At 44.0% G+C, this 18,016-nt stretch overlaps 1 protein-coding gene across 1 annotated transcript; it reads left to right on the forward strand.

Annotated features, from left to right (window-relative positions):
• Positions 1 to 4,622: 4,622 nt before the first annotated feature.
• LOC143850381 (uncharacterized) lies at positions 4,623 to 10,010 on the forward strand. Its single transcript, XM_077359636.1, has 3 exons — positions 4,623 to 4,803; positions 8,676 to 9,668; positions 10,003 to 10,010. The coding sequence occupies exons 2-3, from the start codon at positions 8,747 to 8,749 to the stop codon at positions 10,008 to 10,010; spliced, it is 930 nt and encodes a 309-aa protein (XP_077215751.1). The 5' UTR covers positions 4,623 to 4,803; positions 8,676 to 8,746.
• The last annotated feature ends 8,006 nt before the right edge of the window (positions 10,011 to 18,016 follow it).

Genomic DNA, 18,016 nt, shown 5'->3' on the forward strand with positions numbered 1-18,016 from the left:
AGACGGCCGAGGAAAACAAGCGGCTCAAGGAGGATTTTGCCGCTCAGTTGGCCTCACAGAAGGAGAAGGCAGGAGAAGCCGTCAACACTCAGAGAGAGAGAGAGAGAGAGAGAGAGAGAGAGAGAGAGAGAGAGAGAGAGAGAGAGCCCGAGAGAGGCAGATAGCGGCCGTTCAGAAAAGGGAGGACGAACTTGTTATTCTGTCCAGTGAGGCCTACAAGATCGGGGGCTTTGACTGCCTTGAGCAGGTTAAGGAATCCAATCCGGCCGTGGTTTTGACTGGAATGGTTCTCCCTGACCCACCGACGATGGGCGGTGGCGAGTTGGCCACAACGGCTGCACCAGTGGCCCCGGAGACGGAGCCAGCACGGGATGGTAGCCAGGGGGTGCCTTGAGCTCCCCTTCTTCCTTCTCTTTTGATGATTTCTTTTTGTAGTGGCCCCGTGGAGGCCCAACTTTTGTAGTAGCCTTTTGAGGCATTATTCTTGTAATGGTCCTTTGAGGCCCTACTTCATGAATGGAAAGTAAACTTTATTGTCCACCCCTTCTCCGCTTGTCTGCTTCAGGTTAATACTGTTTGGTTCTATGCTGGGTAGATAACACCCCAAACATACGTTTCAAGCTTAGGTTGGTTGAACCTGGTCCTTGCGGGGGCAAACCGTGGTGTTCCAACCATCGAGTAGCCTGGCTTTAGCGACTGGATTTCTTTGGAGCTTTGGATTTTTGCATCCGGGCTGGGTTCCAAATTTGATGAGTACCCAAGTTTTAGAGAACTGGGTTTCTAAGGAGCTTTGGTTTTTGCATCCGGACTGGCCCCGGACCAGGAGTGCGCTCCCAGTCTTTGCGGAGACGAGCCGTGGCGAACCAAGCGTCGAGTACCCTAGTTTTAGTGAACTGGGTTTCCGATTTGATGAGTACCCAAGTTTTATCGAACTGGGTTCCTGAGGAGCTTTGGTTTTTTTGCATCCGGACTGGCCCCGGACCAGGAGTGCGCTCCTGGTCTTTGCGGAGACGAGCCGTGGCGAACCAAGCGTCGAGTACCCTAGTTTTAGTGAACTGGGTTTCCAATTTGATGAGTACCCAAGTTTTAGCGAACTGGGTTTCTGAGGAGCTTTGGTTTTTTGCATCCGGACTGGCCCCGGACCAGGAGTGCGCTCCCGGTCTTTGCGGAGACGAGCCGTGGCGAACCAAGCGTCGAGTACCCTAGTTTTAGTGAACTGGGTTTCCAAGAGTACGCGGAGATCTGCAAAAGAGTCTCTATATCATTCATTTTTAACAATATTTACATTTACAAAGTCACCTTTTACGCCCGGCGATTTACTATTGGTAGTATTTCCGGAGATTCTTGGAGTTCCATGCATGGGGTAATAGGTTATCCTCCAGCGTTTCCAGCCTATAACTGCCCGGGCGAATTACCTCTTTCACTATTTACGGTCCCTCCCAGGTCGGAGAAAGTTTCTCGACCTTTTTTGGCTGGGAGATAGCAGCTTTCCTTATGACTAGATCTCTTGCTTGGAATTCTCTGGGGCGTGTCTTCCAATCATGATAGTTGGACACTTTCTGCTTGTAAGCGGCGACCCTAATTCGAGACTCTTCCCGGGCTTCTTCCAGCAAGTCGAGGTTCGCACGGAGCCCATCATTATTGAGCTGCTCGCTGAAGTTGGTGACTCTGGGAGACGGGGTGCCTAAATCGACTGGTATTACTGCCTCGGTTCCAAAGGACAGGTTGAACGGTGATTCACCCGTTGGTGTACGCGGGGTGGTTCGATACGCCCACCCCGCGCACACCAACGGGTGAGAGGAGAGGGAGCAAGGAGACTAACGAAGATTTTATAGTGGTTCGGTTACAACTTGACCTACTCCACTACATAAGTACTTGGTCTTTCCTTGGGATTTTCTCCGCTACGGTAAGACTCCTCAACGCCGTCTCACAAAGCGTATGCAACAATCACCTCCTCAACAAGAGGACACACCCTTCGATACAATCCGCCTCCGTGGACGTTCTTCTTCGTTGCATCACCGCCTTGAAAAAAGAAACTCTTCTTTCCAACTCCAAATACAATAAAGAAGGAAGAAGGAAAAATGAAAAGCTCTCAAGCCTCTTTAAGACATATACAACTCTCAATGCTCACAATACTCCCAATGATTGAAACTAAATGCTTTGAGGAGTTCCTCTTGACAAGAAATGAATGCAAGTGTTAAATGCATAAGAGGTTTGAAGAATAATCCTTTTGATTTCAAAGAAGAAAGCTCTAGGGTTTGATAAATTTTCAAAAGGTGTTAAAGAAGGTCATTGATAGGGTTTAAATAGCCTTAGTTGATTTAGGAGGGTTTAAGGGCAAAACTGTAATAAAACTGGGTGGTTGCACCTACCCACTGCAAACCCAACAGCTCTTTCGCGACATCCGCGCGGTCGACGAAGCCACAACGGTCACCCGCCCTTATCGCGGGCCCTTTTTTATTTTCAAAATTTAAACCGAGCCACAACGGTCGCCCTCCATGGGCTACCTGTTTGAAAAATATTTTGCCTTTGAAACATTACGCGGTCGACCGGGGGGGTTGCGGTTGTCCGCTGAGACCAACCTGGAAGTTTTATGGATTTCTAGAAAATCGATATGCGGTCGACCGGATTGGTCCGGTCGACCGACCCGATAAAATTCGAGATGTCCTGGAAGTCCAAGTTGCATCCCTCGGTCGCTCGGCCTAGCCCGGTCGACCGGCCCTTCTTTAAAAACTTGGTTTTAAACATTTTGTGCAAGGGAGTTTGGGCCTTGGTCTTTGGGCTTTAGACATGTGTTTTCAAATACATTATGCACTTAGAAAAATGGTTTTAAAGACGATTTGAAAACATCACAGCATGCAAACATTTAATGCCAAGAGGATGAGCCATCCTTTGTCTTGAGATAGTCTTTGAACATGTTCTTGCACTTGTGGTTCCTTTGATTCTTCGATACACCATATGGCTTGAAGGTTGACCACCAACACTTGACTTTCTCCAAGACTAGCCCTTGTTCTTCTAGCTTCTAGTGTTGACAGGGATGAAACCTGTCTAAATCACAACACTAGAGAAGCCATTAGCAAACTACCATCAATTTGGGTTTGTTGATCATCAAAACAAGAGAGGGATGTACCCTTGGGCTTACAATTGCCTTCTGGCTTACAATCTCCCCCTTTTTGATTGGTGGCAAAAACCCAGATTGATTGCGTGGTAGGAGCTAAAGAGATAATATATAATGCTTGCTCCCCCTCAACAGGAGCTCCCCCTTAATATTTGCACCAGTTAGTATAGGAGACTTCTGAACCAGATCATATAGTTTTGAAGATATGTGCAAGCAATTTGAAGATATGTGCAAGCAATGAAGTCATATCATATATGCATTTTCTCCCCCTTCGACATAAGAAAAAAGGATTCCATTCAACAGTTAATCAAATAAAGAGACCATGGCATTGTGAGAAGTAAGTAATCCATCATCCAGTTAAAGAAAAATAGACCAAATCAGTAAATACAATTCAACCATATCAACCATATAATATACATACCATTCAACCAACATATAGATCATCCACACAATAAAAGAAAACCATATCAGAGCATATCAACCATGTCTAAGTTATGGCATCAAGCAACCAAGCCATAATAACCAACATAAGGAGCTAGAAAGCCCCAAAAGAAGTATCAAGGACGCTGCAGTGAAGAGATAAGTAGTTTGTAAAACCTGAATGATACATTCCAAAACGAATAGATAGAAATATAAAACCAAGGTGCATGCATGCAAATGAGGCAATAGGACTCGAAGTCCTAGTCCTCTGGTGGTGGTGGAGCGGCACCAAAGCGTTCGTGGAACGCAGTGAAATCCTCATAAATATGTGACACATCAATCGACAGATCAGTCAGAGATCCTGAGAGGGTAGCAATGGACCTAGAGAGAGTGTCATACTGTGCTTTATTCTCCAATCGAAATTGCTCCGCAGAGTGCTGGAGCCTATCATAGTGATGAACAAAAGACCCCTGGAGACCACGGTAGTGTAGACACCCACATTTTGCTTTACTTTAACCAACAATAACCTAATATATTGATCCATCCTCAAATTTTTTGAAAAAAAAAACAAAATGATAAAGAGATGTACCTGGTGAGATGATTAGATCCGAAAAATTGAAAAATACCCTGATTAGTGAATTTAGTGTGTTAAATCCATGTGAGAACCCCCTCTATCATTGATTTATATGTTTTAGGTCATTAATATCTTGATCTGACTTTACGGATCATCAATCGGGACAAAATAAGCTAGGGTCACTTCATAGCCCGGACCCTGATTCCATTCCGAGACCCGATTTCCGTAAATCGTTAGATCAATGACAGATCTTGACCTGGGTCTCACCATCCAAAACCACCTAACCTCTCCTCTCATCCTAACCATCCAAACCTCACCTAACCTCACCTAACCTCTCCTCTCATCCTAACCACCCAAACCTCACCCAAACCTCACCTAACCTCACCTAACCTCACCTAACCTTACCTAACCTCACCTAACCTTACCTAACCTCACCTAACCTCACCTAACCTCCTATCCCATTCTCCTATAAATACCCTCTCATCCCACCATCCAAGGGAGAAGAAAAAAAAGAATCCCTCTCTTAGAAAATTCATCCCTCTCCCTCATCTCTTCAAGGGTTCGGCCATCCTTGCCGGATCGGGTGATACGTTGGGTGATATATATCAAAAGCAGTCATTATCAAGCAAGGAATCATCTTCAAGGAATTAACATCAAAGAAAAATCAAACACAAAGTGGGTTTTCAAAGAGGTAGGCATTTATTTCAATTCTATGTAGGGTCTGTTTTCATGCATATCTTTTACTTTAAAAGAAAAACCATGTTAGGAAGCATCTAGGATCAATCTTTACTCATTCTTCTTGATGGTAGACTGTGAAGTTATACATGTTTCCCTCTTCTCTTAACCCATCTTATCTTCATTTTTATTTTTTCCTAATGGTTCACACCCTGGTTCCCCCTGGTTAGCCTCTGGTTAGACCCTGGTTGCACCCAGGTTCGTTGCTGGTTGCACCCAGGTTCGATACTGGTTCGCACCCTGGTTCCCTGCTGGTTCGCACTCTGGTTAGACCCTGGTTGCACCCAGGTTCGTTGCTGGTTGCACCCAGGTTCGATACTGGTTCACACCCAGGTTCGCTGCGGGTTGCACCCAGGTTCCCTGCTGGTTGCACCCTGGTTTCCCTGCTGGTTGCACCCTGGTTCCCCTGCTGGTTCGCACCCTGGTTCCCTGCTGGTTCGCACTCTGGTTAGACCCTGGTTGCACCCAGGTTCACTGCTGGTTGCACCCAGGTTCCCTGCTGGTTGCACCCTGGTTCCCCTGCTGGTTCGCACCCTGGTTCCCTGCTGGTTCGCACCCTGGTGCACCCTGGTCCGCACCCTGGTTTGTACCCTGCTTCCTCCTAGTTAGACCATGGCTAGTCTCGGGTTTGCTCCTAACTTAGACCCGACTCACTTGACCCTAACCATTAACCCAATCCAACCTAACCATTAACCCAATCCAACCTAACCATTAACCACACCTAAACCCATACCCATAAGCCTTAAACCCTATAACCATAGCCACACATCATACACCACATGCCTTTCATTCATCCACCCAACAGTACCCTCATACACCCCTACAATAGACCCGGCCAACCCAGTTAACCCGGCCATCGGGCCCATTCGGCCCAATTAATTCATTCCCCTTAAGAGCCACTTTGCCCTATTGGTTCCTAAGATACTCCAACCACCCAAACCTCAAGCCGCACCCCAATCCACGCTCAACCAGTTCCAATCCAGTCTAAGCCAAGTCAACCCGCACTTGACCTTGACCATTAACCCAATCCAATCCAACTCAACCATTAACCCCACCTAACCTGACCCTAGCACAACTCAACCGAGTCACATCAACCCAAGCCATACCTTTGTCCACTCACTGAGGCACACCATTTATCCATAAATCTGGTTACATTAAATCTAACCCAGCCAGGCCACCTGCAGCTTAAGTCAAATCGCCCCAATACAATCCATCCAAGTGGGATCCCAACCCAGCTCAACTGAGTCAACTCTAGCCAACCTCCCTAGTCGAGTTGACCCAACTCTCTAGTCGAGTATGCTCAACCTCTTTAACCGATTGGACTCCCCCCTTAGTTGACTCAATCCAATTCCTTAATCAACCCATCCCAATGCAACCGAGTCGCATTCGACCAAGTTGCGGCCTTCCATGTCACAACCGAGTCATTCCCCTATTCTACTAATGCCCTTTTACACCTAATAGAACTTCCTCCCTTTTGCCTAACCAAGTCATATCCCAACACAATCTGAGTCGCATGTCTGAATCCATTTGACCGAATCTCATAAGCCCGCCCATTTTGAATTCCCAAAATTCAAACCCTTGATGATTCCTATATGCTCAATTCTTTGATGCAAATTCCCAATTCCAAAATCCCATTGCTAAATCAATGTTTCTGAATCTCAAGTCCAATGCTCAAATACAAACCCGATTCCTGATCCAAATACCAATCCTGTTTTCCAAAATCCAAGCAACCTCCCCAGCGGAACTACGTGTGGCTTGATCCCCATCGCGGGGTACGTAGGCAATTTGGCACTCCCAAGTTCAGTCGCACCTTTCTCTATCTTTCTCATTCCCTCACACTATTTCATCATCTCTTCCATTTTTTTTTTTCACTAACCTCGAGAATTTAAATCGATTTGTCTTGTGTCTTTCGGAACCGTTGGATCACGGTTTCCGTCGTAAGGACCCTTAGAGCCCAATTTAGGAACACCGGTGTCGTGTCGTGTCCTAAGTTTTAGAGAGTCCTAGAGTTAGGAGTCCAGCCTCATCACGGACGTTTGCTATGTATAGCAACCGTGCCATAGGTCTAGTTACACTAGTCACCCAATCTTTCCCTAGGACAAGCCTAGTAAACTAGGATGTAAGGCAAACCTGCATTAGTCTAAGGGACCATTTGCATTTAGATGAGAATCATATAGCATCTTAGATGAAATCCTAAGATAATAAAATCCTCAACTTGAATTAAATAACTTCTCCTAAAACTGTTGAAACAGTCAATCCCGTCTAGGTCGGTGTCGTAGTTGAGTTAGGCATATGTAACTTAGCTTAGGTGCACCGAACTACGTCGACTCTGATCCCAGTGAGGCTTGGGTACGTAGGCAGCTTGGATGTCTGACGGCATACCACCCGCGAGTCGGCACCACAACAAATTGTGGTGTTTTGGATATTAATTTTCTTGTAAATGCTTAATCAAATCATTTAGGGCTTTCCATGAAATTAGAATTCTAGGAGAACTTTCACTTAGATTGAATCCAGACAAATTAATAAATCAAGATACACATTTAGGATTCTCATTGAAATTAGATCATAGGATGCATGTCACTTAGTTCGCACATTAACATAGAGTTGAATGAGCCATTTAAAATAAATTTAAAAGAGTTAGCTTTTGGAATCGAAGACCGATTATCGGGCAAGAATGGTGCAGGTGGCGGATAACTCCCCATACCTTCCATTCTCGTAACCAGGTAGCGAGTCTAGATTTCTGGTTAATTTCGGGTCCTAGATCCCACATCTAGGTGGCGACTCTGTCAGTCTCTTTCGTGTGGAATTCGGATTGCCTTAGTGATCCCAAGTTCACATAAAAGACGAATTACAATCAACAATTAAAAACACACGCCAATCGCGTGGATACGAGAGACCAAGAGAGAGCGCGTGGCGGCTCGCGCCCCACACTCCCTCACGGGCTAGGTACCACAGTTTGGCGACTCTGCTGGGGACCACCTAACTTCATTAAAATTTCAAAAGATAATTCATTTGAATTCAATTTAATTGGCTCATAAAAACTCTATACTTGTTAGATTAGTTTGTCTTGTTTTATTTTCTCATCACACTTTACTCAAACTTAATCTAACAAAACCTGAAGGCATCATAGATTGCGCAAACATATTGCACACACTTACATCACTTGCATCTAAACTCTGCATCTCACGTGCACACACGTCCTATTTTAGGAACCCGGAGTGTTATCTAGCATGGTTGACTGGGATTTCATCACCTGGTGCCTCTGTGCTAGAGAAGCATTCCACCCTTAGCCTAGTACCATTATGGTACGTAAACGGATCTCTTGTTCACGTACTGATACGCCGGACACTGGTACAGTATATCGAACAGGGATTCGCGCTAAGGGAACTCTTGGCCTTACCCCTAGATTAACCCACACATGCATGTAGTATACGAACACATGTGCATCACGTGTGTGAGCCTAGTTTAGGATATCCTGCCTATTTGTGTCTAGATTAGGCCGTAGACCATCTTCCAATGGCTACGATCGGTCCTAGGTACACGAACAAAGTCATGAGTCGAGATCCTCTCTCCACTCCGCTTGATTAGGATTAGGGTTGATGCCTTCAGGTCACACTGTTAAAATGTGCGAGATTAAAAAAAAAAAAAATTTCCTTTAGGGGTTAGGATATAAATCCTATCATTTCCAAAGATCTCATAGGATTAGTCATTCTTGATCTATCCGTTGAAAGCAATCTTATGCTATCTCATCTAATCTTTCGATCGTATGCCTTTCATTCTTCTATCGTGTGATTCGATCATGTATTCATACTTTCCTTGTACTGGCAGGAACTTATCCTAATCTCGTGTTCATGTAATCCTGATCATTCTTATATCCCTTCTCTTGGCTTACGGGCACTATGTCTACTCGTACAATTCTTGATTGGATCCGTGGTACATTAAGAGAATCCCATATCTACGCCATAAGTGAACAAGAGAAAAATCTCTTCGGCTACGTGGCAACCATCAAGCTCGATTGGGGATTACTCTATGCCGCATCAGAGTGTTGGGATCCCGATCATCATGTCTTCCGTTTTGGCAACCAAGAAATGTGTCCCACCTTTGAAGAATGGTGTGCCTTATTGGAATATCCTGTGGATGGCCCTCTAGTGAAGCCATCCTGTGTTCCAGATTATCGTCCTTTGTTCCTTTGCTTGATGGATAATCCAGATGAATCCATGAACTCTTTCATGAAAGGCCAAGAAGTGTCCATGCAGCGACTGATTGACATTTACCCTCCTGTTGGATACATTGGTGCTGTTGATATTCAAAAAGCTCGACGGCGCGCTTTGAGATTCTGCTCCTTTGCTAGGTTCCTCACTGTCCAGCCTTCTCGCTTTGCGTCAGCTGTTCTTCTGGACCTCGTTGATCAAATGGATCGTGGCGCCAATCCAATTCCTACTATGCTTGCAGAAACTTTCAATGGATTGGATGATATGGCTCACCTTCGTGCCAGTTCAGGTCCAAGCTCTTATATTCGCTCTTTCGTTGGGTCTTTCTCAGGATGTCCTGCATTACTTCAAGTGTGGTTATGCCACAAGCTAAAAATTGCAGCTCCTGTCCATTTTGATCATACGTTATACACCTTCAGTGAATGGCGTCATGATGTTTCTTTCGATCATAAAAGCGATTGGGTTGAATGGTTAAATTCTCGCCAAGAAGATCAGATTTATTGGCAAATTCCCGGAATCCAAGAAGCTGTCTTCAACACCGGAGAAGCTAACTACGTTCGCCTTCTTGGTCTCAAAAAGACTTCCTTTTATGTTCCTGCCAGGATTCAGCGTCAGTATGGAAGGGAGCAATCCATTGTGCCTCCCCTTCATCATTTCTATCCGCCTGAGGGTCTCAAGCCCAAGATTGTCAAAGCTGTTTCATCTGCTTGGGATGCAAGAATCATCAAACCTTTAAAGGAGTCAGTTGAGGAAGATTGTCGTCCGAAGAAGAAGTCTAAAAAGAATGCTTAGTTCCATGTTTATCTTTGAAAGATTGAACCATGTACTCAAATTTTAATGATTGATCAATAAAGTCCATCCTTCTCTTTCATTATCTTTGTCTATGTGTGCATCATCGTCTATTCTTCTCTCTGATTTTAAAATATGTCTTTCGGATATTACAGGGCAATAAACATCATAGCTAACCCTAATACTCCTTGGGTTCGGGTCTCTTCGCGGTTAGAGAGGAAATCTGTTTCTCCGCCACCTTCTCTAAGAACCCCAGCATCTCCTTCTTTCCCGTCCTCATCCTCACCAATGGCAGACAACCAAGATGGTCTTCCACCCGCTGCTATTACCGATACTCTTACCTTGATTCTCCAACAGCTTCAAGAACTCAAAGAAGAAAACCGAGTTATCAAGGCTCAGCTTTCTGAAAAGTTGGGACCGTCGTTGTCCAAGGATAAAGGGCCTATGCGCCAAGCAGCTACTCCAGTAGCACCTGCCCAAACAGTGTTCATCAATATCCCTGATAAAGTCGAAGAAGACTTAGAAAAAGAGCAGTACAGCGAGAATCACAGTAGGCCTTCTCAGTCCATGGTTGATAAGTCTGTTATGGAGAAATTAGAGACTCTTACCAGGAAAGTTCAAGACATTCAGTTTCAAGACCAGGGTGGTTTCAATCCCAGTGATCTTACTTTATTTCCCGAAATTCGCCTTCCTGCCAATTTTCAAATGCCCGATTTCGACAAATATGATGGTGTGGGTTGTCCAATCACACATTTGCAAATGTTCACCATCATGTGTCAGCCTCAAGGGTTATCTTCTGAGCAAATGGCTCAATTGTTCCCAGTTTCCCTAACCAAGGTTGCGAGGAGATGGTTCATGGTCTTGGACAAGACTCGTTACAGGACATGGAAGGATATCGGCGAGCAGTTCATCAGGCAATTCAAATATGATGATGGGACAGAAATCACCAGAAAGGATTTAGAGAGAACAAAGCAAGACTTGAGGGAATCCTTTTTGATTTTTGTGAAAAGATGGAGGAGAATAGCAGCTCAGATGATGGAGCGCCCGTCTGAGGAAGAACAAGTCCAGATAATCATGAAAAATATTTCCCCCCAGCTCCAGTATCACATGTCTTTGCAATACTATCCAGACTTCAAACACTTCATCGTGGCTGGCACCCAGATAGAGGAGGCTATGGCTCAAGGTGTATTCAACCGTAGCAACCCAAACCCCAGAGATTTCAAAAAGTCCCCTCCAGCCCAAGTCAATAGTATTTCCCGTTCCAATGCTCAATCCTCTAGGTCCCAAGAACCTTTAGTAATGGACTATGCTCAAACCGCAACCGCACCTCGGCAACAAACCCGGGTAGAATTTACCCCTCTTCCCATTCCATCTTCAGAGGTGCTTAAGCAGTGTCTTGCTTCAGGTCGCATAACCTTACCTGCCATCCGGCCTCCCCCCAATCCTCTACCTGCAAGTTGGCGAGCTGACCTACACTGTGAGTACCACAGAGGTCCTGGTCATCTTACTGACAACTGCATTGCCTTGAAATTTAGAATCCAGAAACTCATTGATGAGAAAGTCATTGCATTCCAGCCAAGACCCAATGTCACCCAAAACCCATTACCTGGTCATGCAAATCCTCCTGCTGCCGTTAATGCCATAACCATAGGAGATCCTGAGTTTGACCCTCTTACCCTCATATGTGCCTTAGAACCCATCTCTGAACCCCAAATCATATTCTGTGATGAATCACACCTAAGAGAGTCTGTACCTCCCTTGGTAATCACCTATGAGCCACAAGTCCCTCAAATTATCACTTATGATGAGCCTGAATTGGATGAAGTCAGACATGTGACAAGGGGCGGAAGAATTTTCAAACCTGTTGAATTGAGAGTCGAAAATCCAGGGGCATTGGCTCGAGGAGAGGAGCCGCAATATGTGAAAGATCCAGATGATGAAGTTGTGCAGCAGTTAAAGAAAACTCAGGCTGTTATATCTGTATGGGGATTATTGATAGCATCAAAGAAACACAGAGAGGCTGTGTTAAAAGAATTGAATACAACACAGGTATCCTCAGAGATATCTCCGGAGCAACTGGCTGAAGTTGTTGCTCTAACCCAGGCCACCAGGGCCATTAGTTTCTCAGATCAAGAGCTGCCTCCTCAAGGTCGGAATCATGCTAGAGCTCTTCATGTCACTATTGTTTGTGGAGGCAAGAAAGTACCATCTGTGTTGGTAGATAACGGATCCGCGTTGAATGTGTGTCCATTAAGAACTGCCATTACCTTGGGTTTCGGTCCCACTGATTTTGCCGAATCAACCCTTGGTATCCTCGCATATGACAATACCCGAAGAAATGTGGTCGGAGTCCTCACCACCAAGATCGTTATGGGCGGTCAAGAATTTGAGGTTGAGTTTCAAGTTATTGATATCAAAGCCTCGTTCAATATGCTTCTAGGACGTCCCTGGTTGCATAAGGAAGGTGCTGTCGCTTCAACCCTTCACCAAAAATTGAAGTTCATTAAAGATGGGAAGTTGTTCACTGTCAGAGGTGATGAAGAGCCAGAAATAGGGCAAATAACAGGAGAAACTTTGATCCTTCCAGTTGCAAAAGCAGATGACTACAACTTGAATGGTTTCGCATTCGAGGTTGCTGTTATCTCTTACAAGGATGCCTCTCGGGAGGAGTTGTGTTTGCCGTTCGCCATCAGTTCTGTGGTGGCCAAGATGATGAGAAAAATGAACTACTTCCCTGGTATGAATTTGGGCCGTGATCCAAGCAAGGCATCTCACTGGCGCCCAATCAAAGCAAACCATGGAATTTTCGGTCTTGGATATGTACCTACTGAAGAGGAGGAGGAAGCCATGGAAAAATTGTTGAAATTGAAGGAAGAAATCCGCCGCACCGGAAGGGTACTCCTAATGGCTCCATATCCCTTATCAATGAATGGTCATTTTATCAAAGAAGGTGAGACGTTTCCATACTATGGGTTTTCTGAACCATGGTATGACTCAGTGACAGGGATCATGATACCCGGTTTTGAAATATTCAGTGGCCTTGCTCTCCCAGAAACAGAACCGCCGATATATTATGTTGAGAAAACTGTTGAGGACTGGTTAGTCTACCTTGAGCCAGATGTGCTGGAATCTTTGTTTGAAGAAAATGTGCCTGATGTTGATTACTATTCTGAAGAACAAGAAGAGACAGATTGTGAAGATATGCTAGTGGCAGTTATTCAGAGTAATGATACCTTTACTGAACCTCAGAGTCAGATTGCACCTGCAACAGAAAATCTTTCAAACTGGAGTTCTGATGTTTTTCCATCTTATTTTATTGCTAAGTCAAGTCTAGTCAAGTCGAGTGAATCAGTGTCAGTGCCTAGTCCAGGCGAGTCATTTTCTGAGTTTATTTACTATGTGAATCCTGAACCTGTTCAGGATGAGTCCAATGATAATGATGTAACTTCTTTCAATTCAATGAAATCTGATTCTCAGTATGTCTCTGTGTTTGCTTCTGACTTTAATAATAATGATAACACTCCCTCCTCAGATGAGGAAGGGGGGATCGACGAAACTCCCCTTGAATTGCAGCATATGCTCAAACAAGAGGAGGAGCGCCGAGCCCAGCCTCTTAAAGATGAAATCGAAATTATAAACATCGGAACAGAAGATTTAATACAGGAAATACGAATTGGAAATACTCTATCCTCTGAAGAGCGCGATGAATTAATAAACCTACTTAAGGAATATAAAGAAGTTTTTGCCTGGTCCTACAAAGATATGCCCGGGTTGAGCGAAGACATTGTTCAGCACAAGCTACCTTTATTGCCTGGGATTAAACCTAAAAAGCAGAAGCTAAGGAGAATGAAGCCTGAGTGGGTCCTGAAAGTAGAAGAAGAGGTTACTAAGCAGTTGAATGCTGGATTTCTGCAAGTGGTGGAATATCCAGAATGGCTCGCAAATATAGTACCTGTACCGAAGAAAGATGGAAAGGTGAGAATGTGTGTAGATTTCAGGGATTTGAACAAGGCAAGTCCAAAAGATGATTTCCCTCTACCACATATCGATATCTTGGTGGACAATACGGCCGGGCATGAATTACTATCTTTTATGGATGGTTTCTCGGGCTACAATCAAATTAAGATGGCACCCGAGGACATGGCTAAGACCTCGTTCATTACACAATGGGGGACATATTGCTATCGGGTAATGCCATTTGGTCTTAAGAATGCCGGTGCGACATACCAAAGAGCAGCTACAGCCTTGCTCCATGACATGATACATAGAGAAGTCGAAGTTTATGTCGATGATATGATTGTAAAAGCCAAGGAAAGGAAAGATCATATCCCGAACCTTAAGAAGTTCTTTGAAAGAATTCTCAAATACCAGCTTCGCCTGAATCCTAGCAAGTGTGTGTTCGGGGTTACCTCCGGTAAGTTGCTTGGATTTATGGTGAGTCAAAGGGGTATAGAGGTAGATCCTCAGAAGATTAAGGCTATCCAGGAGATGCCACCGCCTAGAACCGAGAAGGAAATTCGGGGATTCCTAGGAAGGATACAGTTCCTAAGGCGATTCATCGCTCATCTGACATCAACTTGTGAACCTATCTTTAAGCTCTTAAAGAAGAACTCTTCCAAAGAATGGACAGAGGAATGTCAGCAGGCCTTTGAAAAGATAAAGCAAAGTTTGTCTGAGCCACCGATAGTAGCACCAGTGATACCGGGGCATCCATTGCTGCTTTACTTGTCAGTAACAGAAACCACAATGGGTTGTATGTTAGCACAGCAAGATCCAGAAACCAAGCATGAAAAGGCTGTGTATTATCTTAGCAAGAAGATGTTGGAGTATGAACAAAAGTATACTGTCCTAGAAAAAACCTGCTTAGCCTTGGTTTGGGCCACTCAGCGACTCAGGCATTACCTTTTATCACATAAGGTCCTGCTTTTGTCGAGGATGGATCCTCTGAAGTATCTCTTTGAAAAACCAGCCCTGACAGGCAGGACTGCCAGATGGTTATTATTGTTGTCTGAATTTGACATCACTCATGTAACCCAAAAATCAGTAAAGGGCCGAGCCATTGCTGAACAATTGGCGGAAGCACCCCGAGAAGAAAGTCAGCATTTCAAGCCGATGTTCCCAGATGAAGAGATCATGATGGTTGAAGATGAGTATCCAGAAACTGGTTGGACCCTCTATTTTGATGGAGCAGCAAACCAAACAGGACAAGGAGTAGGGGCATTGCTTGTGTCGCCTCGAAATGAGCATGTCCCCGTTGCCGTTAAGTTACAATTCAATTGCACCAACAATATGGCAGAATATGAAGCATGCATTGTTGGGCTTGAGGCTGCATTGGCCTTAGGCATAGAGAATCTTGACGTATATGGAGATTCGAAGCTAATCATTTGCCAAACTCAAGGAGAGTGGAGAACCAAAGAAGAAAAGCTATTGCCATATCATGAATACTTGGATATTCTCGCTAAGCAATTTCAACGCGTCACTTTCAGTTATTTGCCAAGGTTGAAGAATAGATTCGCCGATGCCTTAGCAACGTTAGCTTCCATGATTGACATACCTCACAATATGAAGATGAGGCCCATCACGGTTCAAGAGCAATGGGCTCCTGCATATGTTGATGCTATAGAAATAGCTGCAAGATGTCCCGATGGAAAGCCATGGTATACAGACATAAAGAACTACATCTCAGGCCAGGGGCATCCCAATGAGGCGTCGAGTAAAGAAATAAGGACTTTGCAGAGATTGGCAGCTAATTTCGTCATTTGTGGAGGAGAGTTGTATCGACGGTCTTTCGATGGAATTCAACTCTTATGTGTCACTGAAGATCAGGCAGAAGAAATTCTCGCAGATATTCATGAAGGGGTGTGTGGGCCTCATATGAATGGGAAGATGTTGGCAAGGAAGATCCTACGTCTGGGGTATTATTGGCCGACATTAGAAGCAGATTGTCACACATTTGTGAAGAGATGCTATAAATGTCAGATACATGCGAATCTCATCCATGTACCACCCACCGAATTGCATTCTCTTACCTCTCCTTGGCCGTTTTCGGTATGGGGAATTGACATCATTGGCAAGATTTCTCCCAAGTCGTCTAATGGTCACGAGTACATACTCGTTGCTATTGATTACTTCACCAAGTGGGTTGAGGCCGCTTCTTATGCAAAGCTTACATCCTCATCAGTTGCTAAATTCATACGCACCAACATAATTTGCAGATATGGAATTCCCCATGAACTTATCTCAGATAATGGATCTCATTTCAAGAAGGAAGTAATCTCTCTTTGCGAAGAGTTCAAGATTAAGCATCATAAATCCTCGCCTTATCGTCCGCAGACAAATGGAGCGGTAGAAGCTGCAAACAAAAATGTCAAGACTATCATTAGCAAAATGTCAGAAACTTATAAAGATTGGTCGAATAAGTTACCATACGCCTTGTGGGCTTACAGAACATCAATTAGGGCTTCAACTGGGGCAACCCCTTACTCTCTTGTTTACGGGATGGAAGCAGTGCTACCTGTTGAGATCCGTGTACCTTCGCTCCGAGTATTGACTGAAGTCAAGTTACCAGAAAATGAATGGGCAGATGCCAGGTATAAAGAGTTGAACATGCTAGACGAGAAGAGATTAAAGGCGCTTTACCATGTGCAAGGTTATCAGCGCAGAATAGCCCGTGCTTTTAATAAAAAGGTTAAGGTCAGAGATTTAGAAGAAGGCAATCTTGTTCTAAAAGAGAATCGAGCACCAATGTTTGACCCAAGGGGCAAGTTCAAACCAAATTGGTCAGGACCATACATTGTGGACCAAATCTTACCCGGAAAAGCCGTCAAGCTCCGTAATTTAAATGGAGAAATATTGCCAGAACCAACAAATCTTGATCAACTCAAGAGGTTCTATGCTTGAACATCAGAAGGCCGTCCTTTGGCCGAATAAATCCCAAATTCATAACCAAAAATCAAAAAATTTATAACCTTTTGCAAACCCTTTTGAGCCTAAATAAAATTTTCCTTCAAATCCCAATATACTAGGGGCATTCGCCCTGAACTACGCATGATCTGATTCCTACACTGGGATACGTAGGCAACCTGTTCATAGGTTCGGTCGAGACCCTTGCAAAACCTTAAGCCATTCTTTGAAAAGCCCTACCTCACCTATAAAGTCCTTTTGGTGTTCAAGTAAAAAGAAAAGAAGATAAAAAAAAAATAATAAAAAAGAAAAGAAATGGAGCTTGAAGATCCGCTAGATTGAAAAACATGAAAAGGCGATCTAGGCAAAATTTAGGATCATTCCCCTGCTAAGTTGAAAACCTGAAAGGGCGGCTTAGGCAAAAGGTAAGGGGGTGGCCCGCTGAGTCGAAAACCTGAAAAGGCGATTCAGGCAAAAGTTAAGGCCGAGCGGTCCACCAAGTTGAAAATCCAAAAAAGGAAGACTTGGTCGTGGTAAGATTGGATTCACGCCAAAAGAATTACATCGGTCTCTGAACTCGCGGTAGGTCAGGCGAAGCTAATACACAATGATTCTCGAAACTAGGGGCATTAATTTTGAAGCAATCTGAAAGTTGATAGAAAGATATATGAGGTATCACTGTATTAAAAATAAGTGAAGATGTTTATCAATGGAGAAACGTTCTTTAAAAGAGGCTAGTCTAACCCAAAAGAAAATACTGATAAGTCAGAAGCATCACGAGATTACTGGAGTAATCTTTCTTATTTTGTGTTTTTATTACAAGTGTCTGTAGTTCTATTTAAAAAAAAAAAAAAAAAAAAAAAAATTTAGAATTGTTGTAGGGTGCAATCACTCTGAAGGCAGGTTCATTAACAGGTTCTGAGGAACTTGGAAAAAGGTGACGCTGTCACGAATGACGAAGATCTTTGAAAGAATAATCTCTGGTCAACGAATAGAAGAAGGTTAGAATGCCTCAAACTGAGGCAGATTGCTAATGAAGTGGCATCCCATATTTAAGCCCTGAAGTTCTTTTGCTGCATAGTGTTATTAAATCCTTTGCTTCTAAAGTTGTTAATTGGAAATTTCGATTTCTCTCAAAGCTCAAATCATCATATCTCTCTGAATCCATTTGGAAAAAGATATTTTCTCTCTGAACATCACACAAATATGATATCTCGCTTCCTTGGAGTCCGTACAAATACGGTATTTCACTCTCCGAGTCCATAC

Source organism: Tasmannia lanceolata, unplaced genomic scaffold, assembly GCF_043159265.1.
Source record: "Tasmannia lanceolata isolate RefF3 unplaced genomic scaffold, GAP_Taslan_0.1 ptg000018l, whole genome shotgun sequence".
NCBI lineage: Eukaryota > Viridiplantae > Streptophyta > Magnoliopsida > Canellales > Winteraceae > Tasmannia > Tasmannia lanceolata.

Excerpts from the sequence above, each read along its gene's own strand:
- LOC143850381 (XM_077359636.1), top strand. The coding sequence starts at position 8,747 with ATGTCTACTCGTACAATTCTTGATTGGATCCGTGGTACATTAAGAGAA.